Here is an 18,581-nt window from a genome sequence, read left to right as displayed (position 1 = left end):
CTGAGTTTTTGTTTAATATAATTCAAATAGGTTCATAGTATTATACATAGATTACCTAATTTTTACAACAATTATTGTTTAAAACAGGGATCAGCAAACTATAATCTGTGGATTGGCCACATGTTTTTGAAAGTAAAGTTTTACTGGAACATTCTATGCTCTTTTGTTTCCTGATTGTCTATGGTGGGCTTTGTGCTACAACTACAGAATTGAGTAGTTGCAAAAGGCACTTCATGGTCCATACGCCTGAAATATTATCTAGTACTTATGAAAAAGAAGGCCTTAAATTTCACTGTTGGGATATTTCCTAATTTCAGTAATTGTCTTTTGATCAACATTTCAATCATGCCTAATTTTCTGCAGTTATAAATATTCATATAGATGAAATGATAGTTTTATCTTGAGTTATAAATATCTTGGATGTCTATGTCTTTGCATCTTTGTGAATATTTATTGACATATAGAAGTTTAAAAATTTTTATAATAACATTTATATGAGTATATCGCTCTTTTTATTTATGATTTTTGCCTTTAGAATCATGCACAGAAAGGTAGGTAGTTCACTTTCATTAGGATATCCAACCCAGAGCTACTAGGGGCTGAGGATTTTGTTTGGTTTTCTGTTTGTTTTTTTTCAGACCATCTAACCCTCAGCTGCATTCTCCAATACTTGGATGGGTCTGTTTATCCTCTTTCCATTTACAGCAGGAAAACCTGCTCAAAACCAACCCAGGCAGGGGGATAGCTGCCACCCACAGCCCAGCTGCCGTGTCTGGATGGTGTTTCAGCTGCTGGCTACTGTTGATCTTTCCAGGCTCTGGCTGAACTCCTTTATATCCCTGCTAACTCCGAATTCTTCCCTGCACACTGAAGCACCAGACTGGGGGCCTACCTGGCTCAGCTGTCCTACTGGGTTTCCCCATGACTTGGCCTGTGCCCCTGGCTAGCCAGGCACAGCTGAATTCTCAGGGTGCCATCCTCTAGGACTCCATAATTGCTCAATTTGCCTTTCAAATTGGTCTCACACCCTTACCTGCAGCTTTTTAACTCTTGGTTTGCCTTGTTCATTGTGTGGTCACTAACTTGGAAAGGCTAAGAGAACCATCACCAAATTAAATTCCTCTTCAAATAGTTCTCAGTGTGTGGAGTTTGTATACATGTGTATTTGTTACTCAGAGAAAAAAATCCATTGTGTAAGAAAATCCAATTAGCCCTCTGGAGTAATGCCTCACATGTACTTTCAAATGCCTGAATTAAATCAGAGCAAGCCTCAAATACCGTCCAAGAAAAGACCTGGGAACACCAGGGAGAGAGAGATGAGAAGGATGCATCTATATTAATAAAATTAACCCTTACAAGTATCTATTTTTCTTTAAGTAATCTCTACACCCAGTGTGGGGCTGAAACTCAGGACCCCAAGACCCAGACTCACATGGTCTACTGACTGAGCCAGCCAGACACCCCTACAATTAGCTACTTTTTAATGAAAATAAATGGATTCAGAAGACCTAGAGGTTTGGACACCTGGGTGGCTCAGCAGTGGAGCATGACCCTGGGATCCTGGGATCATATCCCACATCAGGCTTCCTGCAGGGAGCCTGCTTCTCCCTCTGCCAGTATCTCTGCCTCTCTCTCTGTGTCTTTTATGAATAAATAAATAAAATCCTAAAAAAAAAAAAAGAAAGAAAAAGAAAAGACCAAGATGTTGATACTACAGTATAATGATTTATAGAACAAAGTGGAATTTTCCACAAATTTAAAAAAAATACTCTTACTTGAAATTTATGAGAATTAATGTCACAAGTTTTCTTGGTCTGCTAAGAACTCATTTCCTCAGAAACTATACAGAATTACCTTACAAAATGTAAATGCATAGAATAACTTTCTTTTTCTGTTTTGTTTTGAATAGCTATTTCTAAAATGCAGTATTTATTTTCTTGTAACTTCTCTTTTATCATTTACGACTCTCTTTCATTTAACCTTTCCAGAAGGAATTTCCATTTTTCTTTGCAGAGAAGTTTGTTAGTCAACAAGCTTAACTTCAAAACACCCTGGAATTTGTGTAGAAGCATAGAGCCATTGCATGTTTTCCTGAGAGAATTTAGCTGTTACTTCTATTGGATTTTTTTAAAGATTTATTTATTTATTAGAGAGAGAGAAAGAGAGAGCACATGCGCACAAGTGGGAGGGAGAAGGAGAAAATCTCAACCAGACTCCCTGATGAGCGCAGAGCCCAACCTGGGGCTTAATCTCAGGACGCTGAGACCATGACCTGAGCCAAAACCAAGAGTCAGATGCTCAAGTGACTGAGCCATCCAGGTGCCCCTATTTCTATTGATTTTAAAGATAAGGAATAGCAAATGACAATCCCTTACTATCTTCCAACCTAACTCCAGTCTTCCTTTTCTTGCCTTTTCCTACATCATGAAATTAAAGTCTGGGTTCTCCTCAGTCATGTCCTTAGATGTTATATTAATTTTCCATTGTTGCTGTAACAAAGTATCACAAAATTAACAGCTTAACACAGCACAAATTTTTTCTTACACTTCTGAAGGTCATAAGTCCAAAGTCAGGTCTTATGGGGAACAAATCAAGGTGCCTGTAGGGCTGTGTTTGTTCTGGAGGCTCAAGTGGAGAATCCATTCCCTGTCCTTTCCAGTTTCTAGAGGCCTCATGCATTCCTCAGTTCATGGTCCCACACCACTGTGCTCAGTTTCTTTTTTTTTTATTATTTTATTTTTTTTTATTTATTTGTGATAGGCACACAGTGAGAGAGAGAGAGAGAGGCAGAGACACAGGCAGAGGGAGAAGCAGGCTCCATGCACCGGGAGCCCAACGTGGGATTCGATCCCGGGTCTCCAGGATCGGGCCCTGGGCCAAAGGCAGGCGCCAAACCACTGCGCCACCCAGGGATCCCTGTGCTCAGTTTCTGTCAACACATTTCCTTTTCTAATTCTGACCCTCCTGCGTATTTTAGAAGGATTCTTGTGCCCGCCCAAGTAAACCAGGATAATCGACCAATCTCACCCTTTATCACATCTGCAAAGTCCATTTTGCCATGGAAGGGATTATATTCACAGACTTCAGGGATTAGGTTATGGACATCCTTGTGGGGACCATTATTCTGTCTACTACAGATGGAGTTCTAATCTTATCATCCACTTGATCTGCTTTATAATTTTGTTGAGATTAGCACACTAACAGAAAAACACCATTAATGTTTTCTGCCTTTAAAACTAAAATATAGGGGCACCCAGGTGGCTCAGTTGGTTAACTGTCTAGCTCATGATTTCAGCTCAGGTCGAGATCTCCTGGGTCATGTGTTGAGCTTGGCACTCAACATGGAGTCTGCTTGACATTCCCTCACTCTGCCCCTGCCTCTCTCTCTCTCTCATTCTTTAAATAAATAAATCTTAAAAAAATAAAATAGAACTAAAGTATAAAGACAACAGCTATGCCCATGAGAAGAGACAAAAGCAGAGATTAGGGTAAACATCTTCCATAATGATCTAGTTCTGTAATTATATAACCACACATCCTCTCTCTGCTAGTTCCCCATTTTCATACCTTGGCTCTGTCCATTCTCATATCTCCCATGCTTCACCTTTAACTAGGATCTCCTTTGGGCAGTAGGAACTCCTTATTCTAGGGTCAATAAGCTCCCCTACCTTCTCGAACAGTTTCTAAAATACAGTTCTTGTCTCACTCTGATTAAGAGTTGGTTTTCTCTGGTGCCTGGGTGGCACAGTCAGTTGAGCATCTAACTCTTGGTTTCAGCTCAGGTCGTGATCTCAGGGTCATGAGATCGAGCCCATGTCAGGCTCCACACTCATCAGTGGAGTCTGCTTGAGCTCCTCTCTCCTTTTCCCTCTACCCCTCCCCACCAGGCGCATATGCCCACTCTCTCTCTAAAGTAAATAAATAAGTCTTTTTTTAAAATTTACCAAGGAATAAAATTTTTTTTCATCTGTTCCCTGGTGTGTTAGTCCTAACAGTGTTCTGTCTCTGTAGATGTCCATGGGTCCTGACCTCTCTCATTTATTTATTTATTTATTTGAAGATTTTCTTTATTTATTTATGAGAGACACAGAGAGAGGCAGAGATATAGGCAGAGGGAGAAGCAAGCCCCCCTGGAGGAGCTGGATGAGGGACTTGATCTCAGGATCCCAGGGATCACACCCTGAGCCAAAGGCAGATGTTCAATCACCCAGGGGTCCCTATTTATTTTTTTAAGTTAATTTTGTTTTTAGTCATCTCTACACCCATTGTGGGGCTTGAACTCACAACCTCGAGATCAAGAGTTGCATGCTCTTCCAACTGAGTCAGCCTAGTGCCTCTCACTTTTTAAAATTTTATTATTATTATTATTATTCATTTTTTTTTTTTTTTAGTAATTGACCTTTCTTCTTTAAAACTGCAATCCAGGGATCCCTGGGTGGCGCAGCGGTTTGGCGCCTGCCTTTGGCCCAGGGCGCGATCCTGGAGACCCAGGATCGAATCCCACATCGGGCTCCCGGTGCATGGAGCCTGCTTCTCCCTCTGCCTATGTCTCTGCGCCTCTCTCTCTCTCTCTCTCTCTGTGACTATCATAAATAAATAAAAATTTAAAAAAAAAAACAAAAGAGTGAAAAGTAATTCCTGTTAAAAAAAAAAAAACTGCAATCCAAAGTTGGGGCTTTATCTGTGACCAACTTTCCTGGTACTGAAAACCTCTTTCGTATTGTCTCAAACCTCTGGATGTTACCTGTGCCTAGATCTCAGCAGCTGCATTCACCCTGAAGCTGATCATTCCTTGGGACCCTGAACTTTATAGGTTCACATACTTCCTGACTACTAGGTTCTGCATTGAGTGGACATTACTCCAGTACCATTAAGTGGACCTTTATCCTGGGCACCTGTTCACTGAAGTGGACTGGTCCAGCTTCTGTTCAGTCTAGCTCACCAAGCTGCAATGAACTTTTCTGTGACCAGCTATGAAATGAGATACAGTAACATCCCACCCCCTAGCTTTCTACCACTCTCTCACTCCTTTCAAACTAGATTTTCCATGTCCCTCCTTTGTTCTCTATCCCCTTGATATCTGCCTCACCCCATAGATGCTCTACTTCTCTCCTGTACCACTCCCTCAACGGCTCCAGGGCATTCCAACCGTTTTAGATTCTTTCCTGTCTTGCCATATTCTCTTTGCCAATATTCCAAACCTGGTTAGTCCCTGGGGTAATCACTAAGACCATTATAAAACTTCAGTTCGGGGGATCCCTGGGTGGCTCAGCGGTTTGGTGCCTGCCTTTGGCCCAGGGCGCAATCCTGGAGGCCCGGGATTGAGTCCCGGGTCGGGCTCCCTGTGTGGAGCCTGTCTCTGCCTCTCTCTCTCTCTCTCTCTCTCTCTCTCTCTCTGTCTGTCTATCATGAATAAATCAATAAATCTCAGAAAAATAAGAATAAAAAATAAAACTTTCAGTTCTCCCTTCAGATACCTAGTAGGATCTCACCTCTCCATTCCTCTACTTTGACCAATGAAATGTTCTGCAACCTGCAAACAGCTATTCCTAGCCTCTACTTTTCTTATCTTGTAGTACAGATCCCTGGTATCTTTGGCTATATTTCTCACTCACAAGCAAAAAGCTCTCAAACCTATGTATTCTGGTCTTAGCCTACTAGAGTTTTGCATTCATGTGTCCCAGTTGGAAATGCTCTTTAAACTTGACATGTCCCCCCTTCCCCAAGGACAGTCTGCAAGGAAGCCGTGGCGGAGGAGAGCTAAGACTAAAAGAGTGGATCATGACCCATGAAGAGCACCATGCAGCCAAAACCCTGGGGATCGGCAAAGCCATCGCCATGTTAACCTCTGGTGGAGATGCCCAAGGTATGAATGCTGCTGTCAGGGCTGTGGTTCGAGTGGGTATCTTTACTGGTGCCCGTGTCTTCTTTGTCCATGAGGGTTACCAAGGCCTGGTGGATGGTGGAGATCACATCAGGGAAGCCACCTGGGAGAGCGTTTCGATGATGCTTCAGCTGGGTGGCACAGTCATTGGAAGTGCCCGGTGCAAGGATTTTCGGGAACGAGAGGGGCGACTTCGAGCTGCCCACAACCTAGTGAAACGTGGGATCACCAATCTGTGTGTCATCGGAGGTGACGGCAGCCTCACTGGGGCGGACACCTTCCGTTCTGAGTGGAGTGACTTGCTGAGTGACCTCCAGAAAGCGGGTAAGATCACAGCGGAGGAGGCTACGAAGTCCAGCTACCTGAACATCGTGGGCTTGGTGGGCTCAATTGACAATGACTTTTGCGGCACTGACATGACCATCGGCACCGACTCTGCCCTGCACCGGATCACAGAGATCGTGGACGCCATCACCACTACTGCTCAGAGCCACCAGAGGACATTTGTTTTGGAAGTGATGGGCCGGCACTGTGGATACCTGGCCCTTGTCACCTCCCTCTCCTGTGGGGCTGACTGGGTTTTTATTCCTGAATGTCCGCCAGATGATGACTGGGAGGAACATCTTTGTCGCCGGCTTAGTGAGACAAGGACCCGGGGTTCTCCGTCTCAACATCATCATTGTGGCTGAGGGTGCGATTGAGAGGAATGGGAAACCAATCACCTCAGAAGACATCAAGGAGCTGGTGGAAAAGCGTCTGGGATATGACACTCCGGTCACTGTCTTGGGGCATGTGCAGCGGGGTGGGACCCCATCAGCCTTCGACCGAATCCTGGGCAGCAGGATGGGTGTGGAAGCAGTGATGGCGCTCTTGGAGGGGACCCCGGACACCCCGGCCTGCGTGGTGAGCCTCTCTGGTAACCAGGCTGTGCGCCTGCCCCTCATGGAGTGTGTGCAGGTGACCAAGGATGTGACCAAGGCCATGAACGACAGGAAATTCGATGAAGCCATGAAGCTGAGAGGCCGGAGCTTCATGAACAACTGGGAGGTGTACAAGCTTCTGGCTCACATCAGACCTCCCGTCTCGAAGACATCGGCTAGCATGCACACGGTGGCCGTGATGAACGTGGGTGCCCCAGCTGCAGGCATGAATGCTGCCGTCCGCTCCACCGTGAGAATTGGCCTCAGCCAGGGCAACCGGGTGCTGGTTGTGCATGATGGCTTCGAGGGCCTGGCCAAGGGGCAGATCGAGGAGGCTGGCTGGAGCTATGTGGGGGGCTGGACTGGCCAAGGCGGTTCCAAACTTGGGACTAAGAGGACTCTGCCCAAGAAGAGCTTTGAGCAGATCAGTGCCAACATCACTAAGTTTAACATTCAGGGCCTGATCATCATCGGGGGCTTTGAGGCTTACACTGGGGGCCTGGAGCTGATGGAGGGCAGGAAGCAGTTTGATGAGCTGTGCATCCCGTTTGTGGTCATCCCTGCTACGGTGTCCAACAACATCCCTGGCTCGGACTTCAGCGTGGGCGCTGACACAGCCCTCAACACTATCTGCATGACCTGTGACCGCATCAAGCAGTCAGCAGCAGGCACCAAGCGGCGGGTGTTCATCATTGAAACTATGGGTGGCTACTGCGGCTACCTGGCCACCATGGCAGGCCTGGCCGCTGGGGCGGATGCTGCCTACATTTTTGAGGAGCCCTTCACCATTCGGGACCTGCAGGCAAATGTTGAACATCTAGTGCAAAAGATGAAAACAACTGTGAAGAGGGGCCTGGTGTTAAGGAATGAGAAGTGCAATGAGAACTATACCACGGACTTCATTTTCAACCTGTACTCTGAGGAGGGGAAGGGCATCTTCGACAGCAGGAAGAATGTGCTCAGCCACATGCAGCAGGGTGGGAGCCCAACTCCATTTGACAGGAATTTTGCCACTAAGATGGGCGCCAAGGCTATGAACTGGATGTCTGGGAAAATCAAAGAGAGTTACCGTAATGGGAGGATCTTTGCCAATACGCCAGACTCGGGCTGTGTTCTGGGGATGCGTAAGAGGGCTCTGGTCTTTCAACCAGTGACTGAGCTGAAGGACCAGACAGATTTTGATCACCGCATCCCCAAGGAACAGTGGTGGCTGAAGCTGAGGCCCATCCTCAAGATCCTAGCCAAGTACGAGATTGACTTGGACACCACAGAGCACGCCCACCTGGAGCACATCAGTCGGAAGCAATCCGGAGAAACTTCTATCTAACCCTCTTTGGAGTGAGGGTCATGGATTGTCTGATCATGGTCAGCTCACCCCCTGATAGATCCAAGTCCATGTATCCCCAAGTATTTTAGCTCATTTTTCTTTAGGTTTCCTTTTATTCTGCAACTGTAGCCATGACCAGCTCTGGCCAGGGAGCTGGGGCAGTGGGCAGTGAGTAGAGGATCCTTTTAGGTGGAATTTATCAACTTCTACCCCAGCTTCATCTGTCACACAAGACTGGGCTCCTCTAGTGCTACTGCTAGATTTTAGCTACTCGGTTAGAATTTTCCTGAAAATAAGCTTTATTTATTTCTTTGTGATAACAAAGTCTTGGTTCCTCTATTACTTTTACTGCAATGACAAACAATAGCTACACTAATAAATGCCAACTGGTCACTGTGAAAAAAAAAAAACTTGACATGTCCTTGGGCAGCCATAGTGGCTCAACGGTTTAGCACTGCCTTTAGCCTGGGGTATGATCCTAGAGACCCAGGATCGAGTCCCATGTCGGGACTCCCTGCATGGAGCCTGCTTCTTCCTCTGCCTGTGTCCCTGCCTCTTTCTCTCTCTGTGTCTGTCATAAATAAATAAAATCTTTTTAAAAATAAATAAATAAATAAATAATAAACTTGACATGTCCAAAAGTGAAATTATTCTGCTCTTCCAAAATTCAAACTCTGAGTTATTCTGGGCTAAGCCCAGTGACTCTCCCTGGTCCCCTCAGATCTGGTTAGTTGCTACGCCTGTCAGTATCACCTTGCAGTACCTCTCCAAACTATACCCTCCTTATGACAAACATGGCTACTAGCTCTTTTATTACCTGGTTTTTAGATTCATGCAATCACTGCCTCAGTTTCCCTTAAGTGATCAGACTCCAGAAGGCCAGATGCAAAATGATGTAGAAAAATACATATTAAAGTAAGGTTGAGGTTGCTACTTCTTGTCCAGGTACATACAGCAGTTCAGGACTCTCAGCTGAATGCCTGCTAGAGACGTGTTATTCACAAGTTGGGTCTCAGCATTTCCTATCCCCAATGATATCCTTGACACACTTGGAAATAGTACATCTTATGCTCAGTGAACATTGCCACAAAGTTCTTTTGTAGTCCTCATGGCTCCACTGAAAATGTCAAACATGCTATTGTGAAAGGTTTCCAGAACTCACGCAGTATCACTGTTTTCTAACAGCGTTCTCCCAGCCTTGTCCCAGACGCTTTGATCTTCTTGTTCCCCTGCCATCTTTTTGTATCAGGGCCTAAAAATAAGCACCATCATATAAGCCTCAAATATAAATACATAAACCCGGAAGAATCAGCCTCAACAGCAATAATCGACCCAGCCTCCTTCCTGTCTTCATTTTTAACTCATTTTCTTCAGAAGATGCTTCCAGTTCCTTTCCTGAGGGGCAGCATGGATCACATTACCCCTCTCTAAAACTTTTAGTTGCTCATACTAACTACAAGATCCAACCCAAACTCATTTGCATAGTGTCTTAGACCATTTGGGCTGCTATCACCAAATACCATAAACTGCTATAAATGGCAGCGATTTATTTCTCGTAGTTCTGGAGGCTGGAGGTTTAAGATCAAGGTACCAACAGGGTTGGTTTCTTCTGAAGCCTTTCTCATTAGTTTGTAGATGGCCATCTTCCACCTCTGTCCTCACATGGTCTTTCCTCTGTGTGCATGTGTCTCTATGTCCAAATTTCCTCTCCTTGTAAACATGAATCATATTGGATTAGGACCCGCCTTAAAGACTTCATTTTAACTTAATTACGTCTTTGATGAACATGCACCAATACACTGGTTTTTTGTTTTAATATTTTATTTATCTATTTGAGAGAGAGAGAGAGAGCACGAGCAGAGGGGAGGGGCAGAGGCAGAACCAGACTCCCCACTAAGCAGGGAGCCTGAGCGGAAGGCAGATGCTTAACCGACTGAGCCACCCAGGTGCCCCTTCAATAAGCTGGGTTTTAATTTTTATTTTAAAATTATTTTATTTATTAGAGACACACTGAGAGAGAGGGAGAGAGAGGGAGACAGAGGGAGAAGCAGGCTCCCTGCAGGGAGCCCAATGTGGGACTCGATCCTGGACCAGGGATCATGCCCTGAGCTGAAGGCAGATGCTCAACCACTTAGCCACCCAGGTGTCTCAATATACTGGTTTTTAAAAGGCAGATTTGACTTAAACAGGTAGAGATAGGGGATGCTGTAAGGATGCCTTATTGTGAGCAAAGCTCAGGGGCAAGGAAACTTCAGGGAACGCCGAGTGGCCAGTTTGACTGGCTAGAGAACCAGGTGTGGCAAATGAGGAGGGATAGGCTGTACCACGGATTAAACTGGGTCCCCCCCGCCAAATTTCTATGTTAAAGTCCTAATCCTTGGTACCTCAGAATGTAACTATATTTGGAAATAAACTCTTGAAAGAGGTAATTAGCAGACAGCCCCTCCTCTGCTATCCTACCTGCCACTCCCTTGAAGTGTATTCAGTAAACTTCTATGACCAATGAAAATAAGTAACTAAATAAAAAAAGAGGCAATCAAGTTAAAATGAGGTTTTTAAAGGTGGGCCCCAACCCTAATCCTAGCTATCTTTCATGAAGTCTTTGCAAACACTGAATTAGTAAATACTGAACAATTGCTACTAAGGAAAATACAGGGTTACGTTCCTGTGAACCTCTGTTCGCAACATTTTCATCAATTGATTAATATGTATTCTTCTTTTATGTGTGATTCTGTTTAAAGGTGTTTTATTTAATATATATCATTGATTAACATTGCAGCACATGTATTTGTTTCTGTCAGGCACATCACAGCCTTCTCGTGCTTAGGAACATTAGACCACACCTCAGCCCTATGCTGGAGGGCCATTTTTAACGACAAAATCGCCAAGAAAAATCACAAAAATGTGAAAATATGGCCCAAAACAGACTTAAAGATTACTTGTTTTCAATATCGGTTGAAGCAAGACAGCAAAGTATCACCATATTTAAACTCAGTGGGGAACATGCCTGTCAGGTGACTCAAATTTTTCATTGCACTGACATGTTCACAAATGACTGCAGAAGTGCCCTTTTGTACTTTGATTTGGGGATTGCAAACAAATTCTAGCAAGTAGATAAATTCACAAATATGGGAATCTGTAAATAATGAGGATCACCTGTGTTATTAATTTCACTTTTATCGATAAAGAAACTAAGACCCAAAGCAGTTAAAAATCTTACACAAATTTACAGTTTGTGAGATTGGCACAGCCAGGATTCAAACTCCATTTTTTAGAGGAGGGAAATGTTTTTCACCTATACTGAGTCAGGATATGATAAAGAGAGTCGGAGAAATCAGTCAAGCACCTTAACACGGAGGCTGCAAATAGCTAACAAGCTTTACAAAAACTTGCCAATTACAGGAAGCACGTTTCCTGGGAATGGCAAAAAATATCAGGATGCGCAGTTTCACACTTTATTATTTTTTTAAAAATATTTTAGCTCAAAGGTTGAGCATTTTTTAAAAAGATTTTATTTATTTATTCATAGAGACAGAAAGAGAGAGAGAGGCAGAGACACAGGCAGAGGGAGAAGCAGGCATCATACAGAGAGCCTGATGTGGGACTCGATCCAGGGTCTCCAGGATCACACCCTGGGCTGCAGGCGGCGTTAAACTGCTGCACCACCAGGGCTGCCCCAGTTTCACACTTTAAACAAAGAGGATAATTGTTAGAAGTACAGCACTGATATATCGATCTGATGGCCCTAGAGCCCACCTGACCAAAATCCAAGCCTCTGTTTTTTCAGAGTTTATGTTGTCATCTTCTCAATAAAATTCTGTTTAAAAAAAATAAAAGAACATTCAGACCCAGGCATATGGGGTATACAAAAGCGTAACTGGAGCCATACTATAATAGTGCAATTCAAGGAATTAGTTGTCAAGCCTATAAAGGAGGTTTCATGGACCAAGAGCATAGTATAACTATATCACAGTAAGCCAGTTTTTAAAAATTTTATTTATTCATTCATGAGAGATACACACACAATGAGAGAGAGAGAAAGAGAGAGGCAGAGACACAGGCAGAGGGAGAAGCAGGCTCCATGGAGGGAGCCCGACGTGGGACTCCATCCCGGGACTCCAGGATCATACCCTGGGCTGAAGGCAAGTGCTAAACCACTGAGCCACTCAGGGATCCCCACAGTAAGCCATTTTTTTTAAAAAGCATTTATTCATCAAAAAAAAAAATCTATTGAGCTGCTACCATGTACTGAGTTAGGTTAGGTACTCAATTAACATCAATAGTTGATATGAAATTGCTTCTGCCTTGACCATATTCACAGCATAGTACCTGAGACTTGTATAGAATAATAGTGTGTGCCCATGTGTGTGAACTCCTTGGCAGCTCCCATCCACTCCTCTCTCCCTCCCATACCTAATGCATCTGTAGTTGTGCACAGCTGTTCAGAGCCTCCCAGGAGAACTCAAACCATTTCCCTTAGGACTGAGATAGATACAACAAATGGGCTGATCCGGGAATGTCAGAAGTCAAATTACAAAGCAATTTCAAGATATCTGAGAGGCAAAAAGGAGTCAGGAATGATGAGTGAGGGCAATAAGAGATTCTGGGAGTCTCAGGGAAATGGTGGCTTGGGCCAATTTAGGAGGACTCTTTCTCGAACTTGTATTCACTGAGCCACCACATATTCCTCATTTTCTTCCTTTGTCACTGACCTCCCCCTTGAGGAACCCACCTCCCCTTTCCAGCCTCTATATGAGAGTCAGTCCTCGAGTCTCTTTTCTATCTCTTCTTCCTTCCTTTTTTTTTTAAGATTTATTTATTTATTTATTTATTTAAAGATTTTATTTAATTATTCATGATAGTCACACACAGAGAGAGGGGCAGAGTCACAGGCAGAGGGAGAAGCAGGCTCCATGCACCGGTAGCCCAACGTGGGATTCAATCCCGGGTCTCCAGGATCGCGCCCTGGGCCAAAGGCAGGCGCCAAACCGCTGCGCCACCCAGGGATCCCAGATTTATTTATTTATTTATTTGTGATAGACATAGAGAGAGAGAGAGGCAGAGACACAGGAGGAGGGATAAGCAGGCTCCATGCCGGGAGCCTGATGTGGGACTCGATCCCGGGACTCCAGGATTGTGCCCTGGACCAAAGGCAGGTGCTAAACCGCTAAGCCACCCAGGGATCCCCTCTTCTTCCTTCCTAAGGGATCTCATCCAATCTCTGGTTTCAAATTCAGTCAAGGTACCAACAGGAAACAGACGGCACACTCCAACTAAGGTAATGGAAGCAGGGTCCACTAAATGATATCCTTAGTGTTTATAAAAGTATAAGGATATCAGTACTCTGAAGCCAGTGAGAGGAGGAGCTGTCTCCAACCATGGCCCTGCAGGGGTGAAGGGAAGAAAGTTACTGCATCTGGAGAGAGAGCTGTGTGGTGACCTGCTTGACAGGGGCCATGAATTTTCCCAGAGAGACTCAGGCAATGGAGGGGAAAGTGCCGGGAGGGAGTGGGGGAGTAACCTATGATGTCTTACTCTCCTCCATTCTGATCTGAACCCAGCCAGAAACCAGAAGGTTGAAGTCCGTCCATCCACTTAATTGATACTGGTTACTCTGTACGGAGGCAGAGAGAAGGGTGGAGAGGTAAGGAGAGAGAATTTGGAAGGCCTACAAAGATATCCAGCGCACTGTCACACAGTTAAGACCCCCAGGCTTGTATAGCTCCACCCCTAAGCTTTCCAGTTGAATCGCAATGGCCTACTTGAACATTCTCCACCCAAATTTTCACTTGATTTTCCCCTGCCACAGCCTGGTCCCCTCCTAACCCATTCCTTTCCCATTTCCCTCCAGTTTCACCACTGTTCACTTGGTCGCTTAGGCCCAAACCTAGCTTTTATCCCTACATCATTTATTTCTCTTCCATCCAAACCATGAGCAAGTTATGTCAGCTCCAGTTTTAAGGAGTGTCCACAATCTGGATACTTCTCATCACCTCTACTACTTCCATCCCAGTCCATACCCACATCATCTCTTGTTTGTGCAACTGCAATAGACTACTAACTGGTTTCCCCACCTCCATTCTTACTCCCACTAGGGTCTATTCTACTTTTGGCCCCACTAGGTCTCCTGCACCCTGTCTACATTTTCCTTCCAGAAACTATCTCCACTTAAATGCCTGTTACATGTTTATTCCTTTATCTTTTTCTTATTTTCTCCATTAAAGTGTAGGCTGCATGAAGGCAGGGATCTTCTTGTCTGCTGAGTCATCCCCTCAGTTGAATAAAATGAAACATTTCTTGAATGAAAAAATGGATAATGCTTCTGTGAAAAATGCTGCTAAGAGAATGAGAAGACATATTGCAGATTGGGGGAAAATGTTCACAAAAGACACTCATAAAAAAAAAAACTATTATCCAAACTATACATAGAACCTTTAAATTTCAACAATAAGAGAAACAACTTGATTTTTAAAATGGGCAAAAGTCCTGAACAATTGTATCACCAAAGAAGACACACAGATATTTTCCCCATTCTCCATCGTAGCACAGGATCAGGAGGAAAAAGAGAACGCTATATGGGAAATTTACATCCACAAACTGCCACAGTGCCTGTGCTGAGAAAGGAGAGACAAATTGACCCTGGCTGCCAAGGTGGTGGAGCAGCTTACAGGTCAGGCTCCTGTGCCCTCCAAAGCTAGATATGCCATCAGATCCCTTGATATCAGAAGAAATGAAAAGGCTACACAGTGGCCAACACAGCAGAAATTCTAGAGAGAGTTAGTTCTAAAGGCATGAGTGTATGAGTAAAATAACTTCTCAGATGCTGGAAACTTTGGTTTTGAGATGCAAGAATACATTCATCTGGGAATCAAATATGACCCCAGTTTTGGTATCCACAGCCTGGACCCCTACATGGTGCTAAGTAGGCCAAGTTTCAGCACTGCAGACCACAAACACAGGACAATCGGCATTGGGACCACACATAATTAGTAAAGAGGAGGCTCTGTGCTGATTCTAGTAGAAGTATGATGGGATCATCTTTCCTGGAAAATGAATGCTTATTACTATCCAAAAGGCCCATAACATTTTTCCAAAAAGACGAAAAAGAGGAAGAAGAAGAAGAAGAAGAAGAAGAAGAAGAAGAAGAAGAAGAAAAGAAGGAATACAGATGGCAGATAAGCACATGAAAAGATGCTGAACATTATATGTCATTAGGGAATTGCAAAATAAAACAAAATATCATGGGGCGCCTCAGTTCGTTCAATGTCTAACTCTTGGTTTCAGCTCAGGTCATGATCTCAGGATGGTGAGATCAAGCCCTGTGTCAGGCTCTGCACTCAGCAGTGTCTGTTTGAGATTGTCTCTCCCTCTGCCCCTCTCCACCCACTCTATCTCTCTAAATAAACAACAACAAAAATCACGAGATATCACTACATACCCATCAGAACAGCCAAACTCCAAGACACTGCCAACACCAAACGTTGACAGGGATGTGTGAAGCAATAGGACCTCTCATTGTTGCTGGTTAGAATGCAAACTGGCACAGCCACTTTGAGAGACAATTTAGTTGTTTCTAATAAAACTGAATAAACTCTTATCATATGATCCAGTCATTGTGATCCTTCAAATTTACCCAGATGAGGGACGCCTGGGTGGCTCAGTGGCTGAGCATCTGCCTTCGGCTCAGGTTGTGATCCTGGGGTCCTGGGATCGAGTCCCACATCGGGCTCCCTGCAGAGAACCTGTTTCTCCAACTCCTTCTGCTTCCTTATCTCTTTTTCTGTGTCTCTCATGAATAAATAAAATCTTTTAAAAAAAATTTACCCAAATGAGTTTAAACTTAAGCCCACGCACAACTTGCACACAGATGTTTATAGCAGTTTTAGTCATAATTGCCAAAACCTGGAAGCAGCCAAAATGTCCTTCAGTAGGTAAATGCATACATAAGTCAACTCTGGTACTTTAGACAATGGAATTTATTCAGTAAAAACAACTGAGCCATCAAGCTGTGAAAAAAATGTGGCAGAACCTTAAATGCATATGACTAAGTGAAAGAAACCAATTTGAAAAGACAACATACTGTTGAGTCCAGCTATATGACATTCTGGAAATGGCTAAGCTATGGAGATAGTTGAAAGGATCAGTGGTTGCCGGGGTGGGGTGCTAGGGGGTGAGATGAACAGGTTGCACACTGAAGGTTTTTAGGGCAGTGAGACTATTTTGTATTATACTATAATGGTGGGCACGTACCAATATACATTGTCAACACTCAGAATGTACAACACCAAGAGTGAACCCTAATGTAAACTATGGACTTTGGGTCATAATGTAAGTTCAACGACAGCAACAATTTATGCTTCTAGTTTGCGATGTTGACGGTGGAGGAGACTATGCATGTGTGGGAGAGAGAGAATGTGGGAACTCTCTGTCCTTTCTGCTCCATTTTACCAAGAACCTAAAACTACTCTAAAAATAAAGTCCATTTAAAAAAGAAGAAGAAGAAGAAGAGGGACACCTGGGTGGCTCAGTCGGTTAAGCATCTGCCTTCGGCTCAGGTCATGATCTTTGGATTCTGGGATTAAGCCCCAAATCAGGCTCCCTGATCAGCGGGAAGTCTGCTTCTTCCTCTCCCTCTCCTTCTGCTCCTCTCACCCCCGCTTGTGCTCGCTCTCACTCGCTCTCTCTCTCTTCTCTCTAATGAATAAATACAATTGTTTAAAAAATCACAGGAAGAGCATGTATAAAGACTCTGAAGAAAATAATCAGAAGTCTCAAAAATCCTGGTTTGGTACTCTTGTACGAATGCAATACATAGTGGGGACACGGAACGGGGAGATGGTACTTCTACAGCTCCAAATAGAAAAATCATAGCTGATTAGTCCAGCTTGGGTTACAAACCTACTTCATGACTGACTCCAGGGAATAGACTACAAGAATCCAAGAATTCACTTGCCAGGGACTCTGCTGGTCAGTGGACACCAGTAGGGCCATCCTCAAAGCTGAGGTCATGATACATCCATATATATTGTTATATGACCACTGCTGGGATACCCCAAGTACCTGTCTGCTTCCCATTACCTTGGCCCATGCCATGCTTCCTGAATCTCCTCTCATCATCCAGCTACTAAAAGAGAAGCTCCACAACCCAGTTTGGCCTCAATGGTTGATTTGCAGTTTGATCAATTGGGCTACCCTGTAACAGTTGTTAAATATTTTGATCAGGGCCTCCCAGGTGGCTCAGCGGTTTAGCGCCGCCTTCAGCCCAGGGCCTAATCCTGAAGACCCCGGATCAAGTCCCACATCAGGCTCCCTGCATGGAGTCTGCTTCTCCCTCTGCCTGTGTCTCTGCCTCTCTCTTTCTCTCTCTGTGTGTGTCTCTCATGAATAAATAAAGTATTTAATAAATAAATAAATATTTTGATCAGGGCCAGCTTCATAAGTGTGCAACCTGTACGACCGAAAAGGCCCTACACTTAGTTTAATGTTTGTCACCATCTTGAAAATTTTTTTTAAGATTTATTTATTTACTTGAGGGGTGTGGGGAGCTACAGAGAAAGGAGAGAGTTTTAAGCATACTGCGCAGAGCACAAAGCCAGACATAGGGCTAGATCTCACAACCTTACCATCACGACCTGAGCCAAAATCAAGAGTTGACTGCTCAACCGACTCTGCCACCAGGCACCTCATCATCTTGAAATTCTTACTATATTTTATTGTTTGTTTTTTTAAAGATTTTTATTTATTTATTCATGAGACACACACACACACACACACACACACACACACTCAGAGGCAGAGACACAGGCAGAGGGAGAAGCAGGCTCCATGCAGGGAGCCTGACGTGGGGCTCAATCCCGGGTCCCCAGGATCACACCCTGGGTTGAAGGCGGAGCTAAACCACTGAGCCACCCAGGCTGCCCTCTTACTACATTTTGAACAAGAGCCTTGCATTTTCATTTTCACTAGGCCTCAAGAATTATGCAGCTTGTTTTGATTTTGCCTTTTATCCCTGGAAATGGGGTATTATGATTACATGGTTGAAGTAGGGAGAAAGCTAGAAAAGAACAGAAGTAAATGCTCCACACACTAATATTAAATGTCACTGAACATGTGCACTTGCAATTTGAGGGATAAATGGAGTTATTGGGACAGTTCGAGGGAGGAGGCTCTTAGAATAAGCCCTTAGGGCTCCTGGATGGTGCAGTCAGTTAAGCGACCGACTCTTGATTCTGGCTCAGGTTGTGATCTCAGAGTGGTGATCTCAGGATTGTGATCTCAGGGATGGGAGATCGAGCCCCATGTTGGGCTCAGCACAGAGTATTTGGGACTCCCTCTTTCTCTTCTTTCCCTTCCTCTTTCTCTCTCTCTAAAATAAATAAATTGTTAAAAAAGAAGAAGTAATAAGCCCTAATACAAAGCTCTAAAAAATACTTTCAGAAATCAGGAGTGG

The 18,581-nt window shown here is 44.1% G+C and overlaps 1 protein-coding gene and 1 pseudogene across 1 annotated transcript; both read left to right on the top strand.

Moving 5' to 3' along the window:
- Positions 1–5,721: 5,721 nt before the first annotated feature.
- On the top strand, positions 5,722–8,498 carry LOC129498336 (ATP-dependent 6-phosphofructokinase, muscle type-like). Its single transcript, XM_055307646.1, is given in 2 exon segments — positions 5,722–6,546; positions 6,548–8,498. Coding segments are annotated over 2 exon segments (2,349 nt in total). The 5' UTR covers positions 5,722–5,781; the 3' UTR covers positions 8,132–8,498.
- LOC129498446 (60S ribosomal protein L11-like) lies at positions 8,263–15,185 on the top strand (annotated as a pseudogene).
- Positions 15,186–18,581: the final 3,396 nt, after the last annotated feature.

This window comes from Nyctereutes procyonoides, unplaced genomic scaffold, assembly GCF_905146905.1.
Source record: "Nyctereutes procyonoides isolate TBG_1078 unplaced genomic scaffold, NYPRO_anot_genome, whole genome shotgun sequence".
Lineage (NCBI taxonomy): Eukaryota > Metazoa > Chordata > Mammalia > Carnivora > Canidae > Nyctereutes > Nyctereutes procyonoides.
This window is presented reverse-complemented; position numbering and strand designations above follow the sequence as displayed.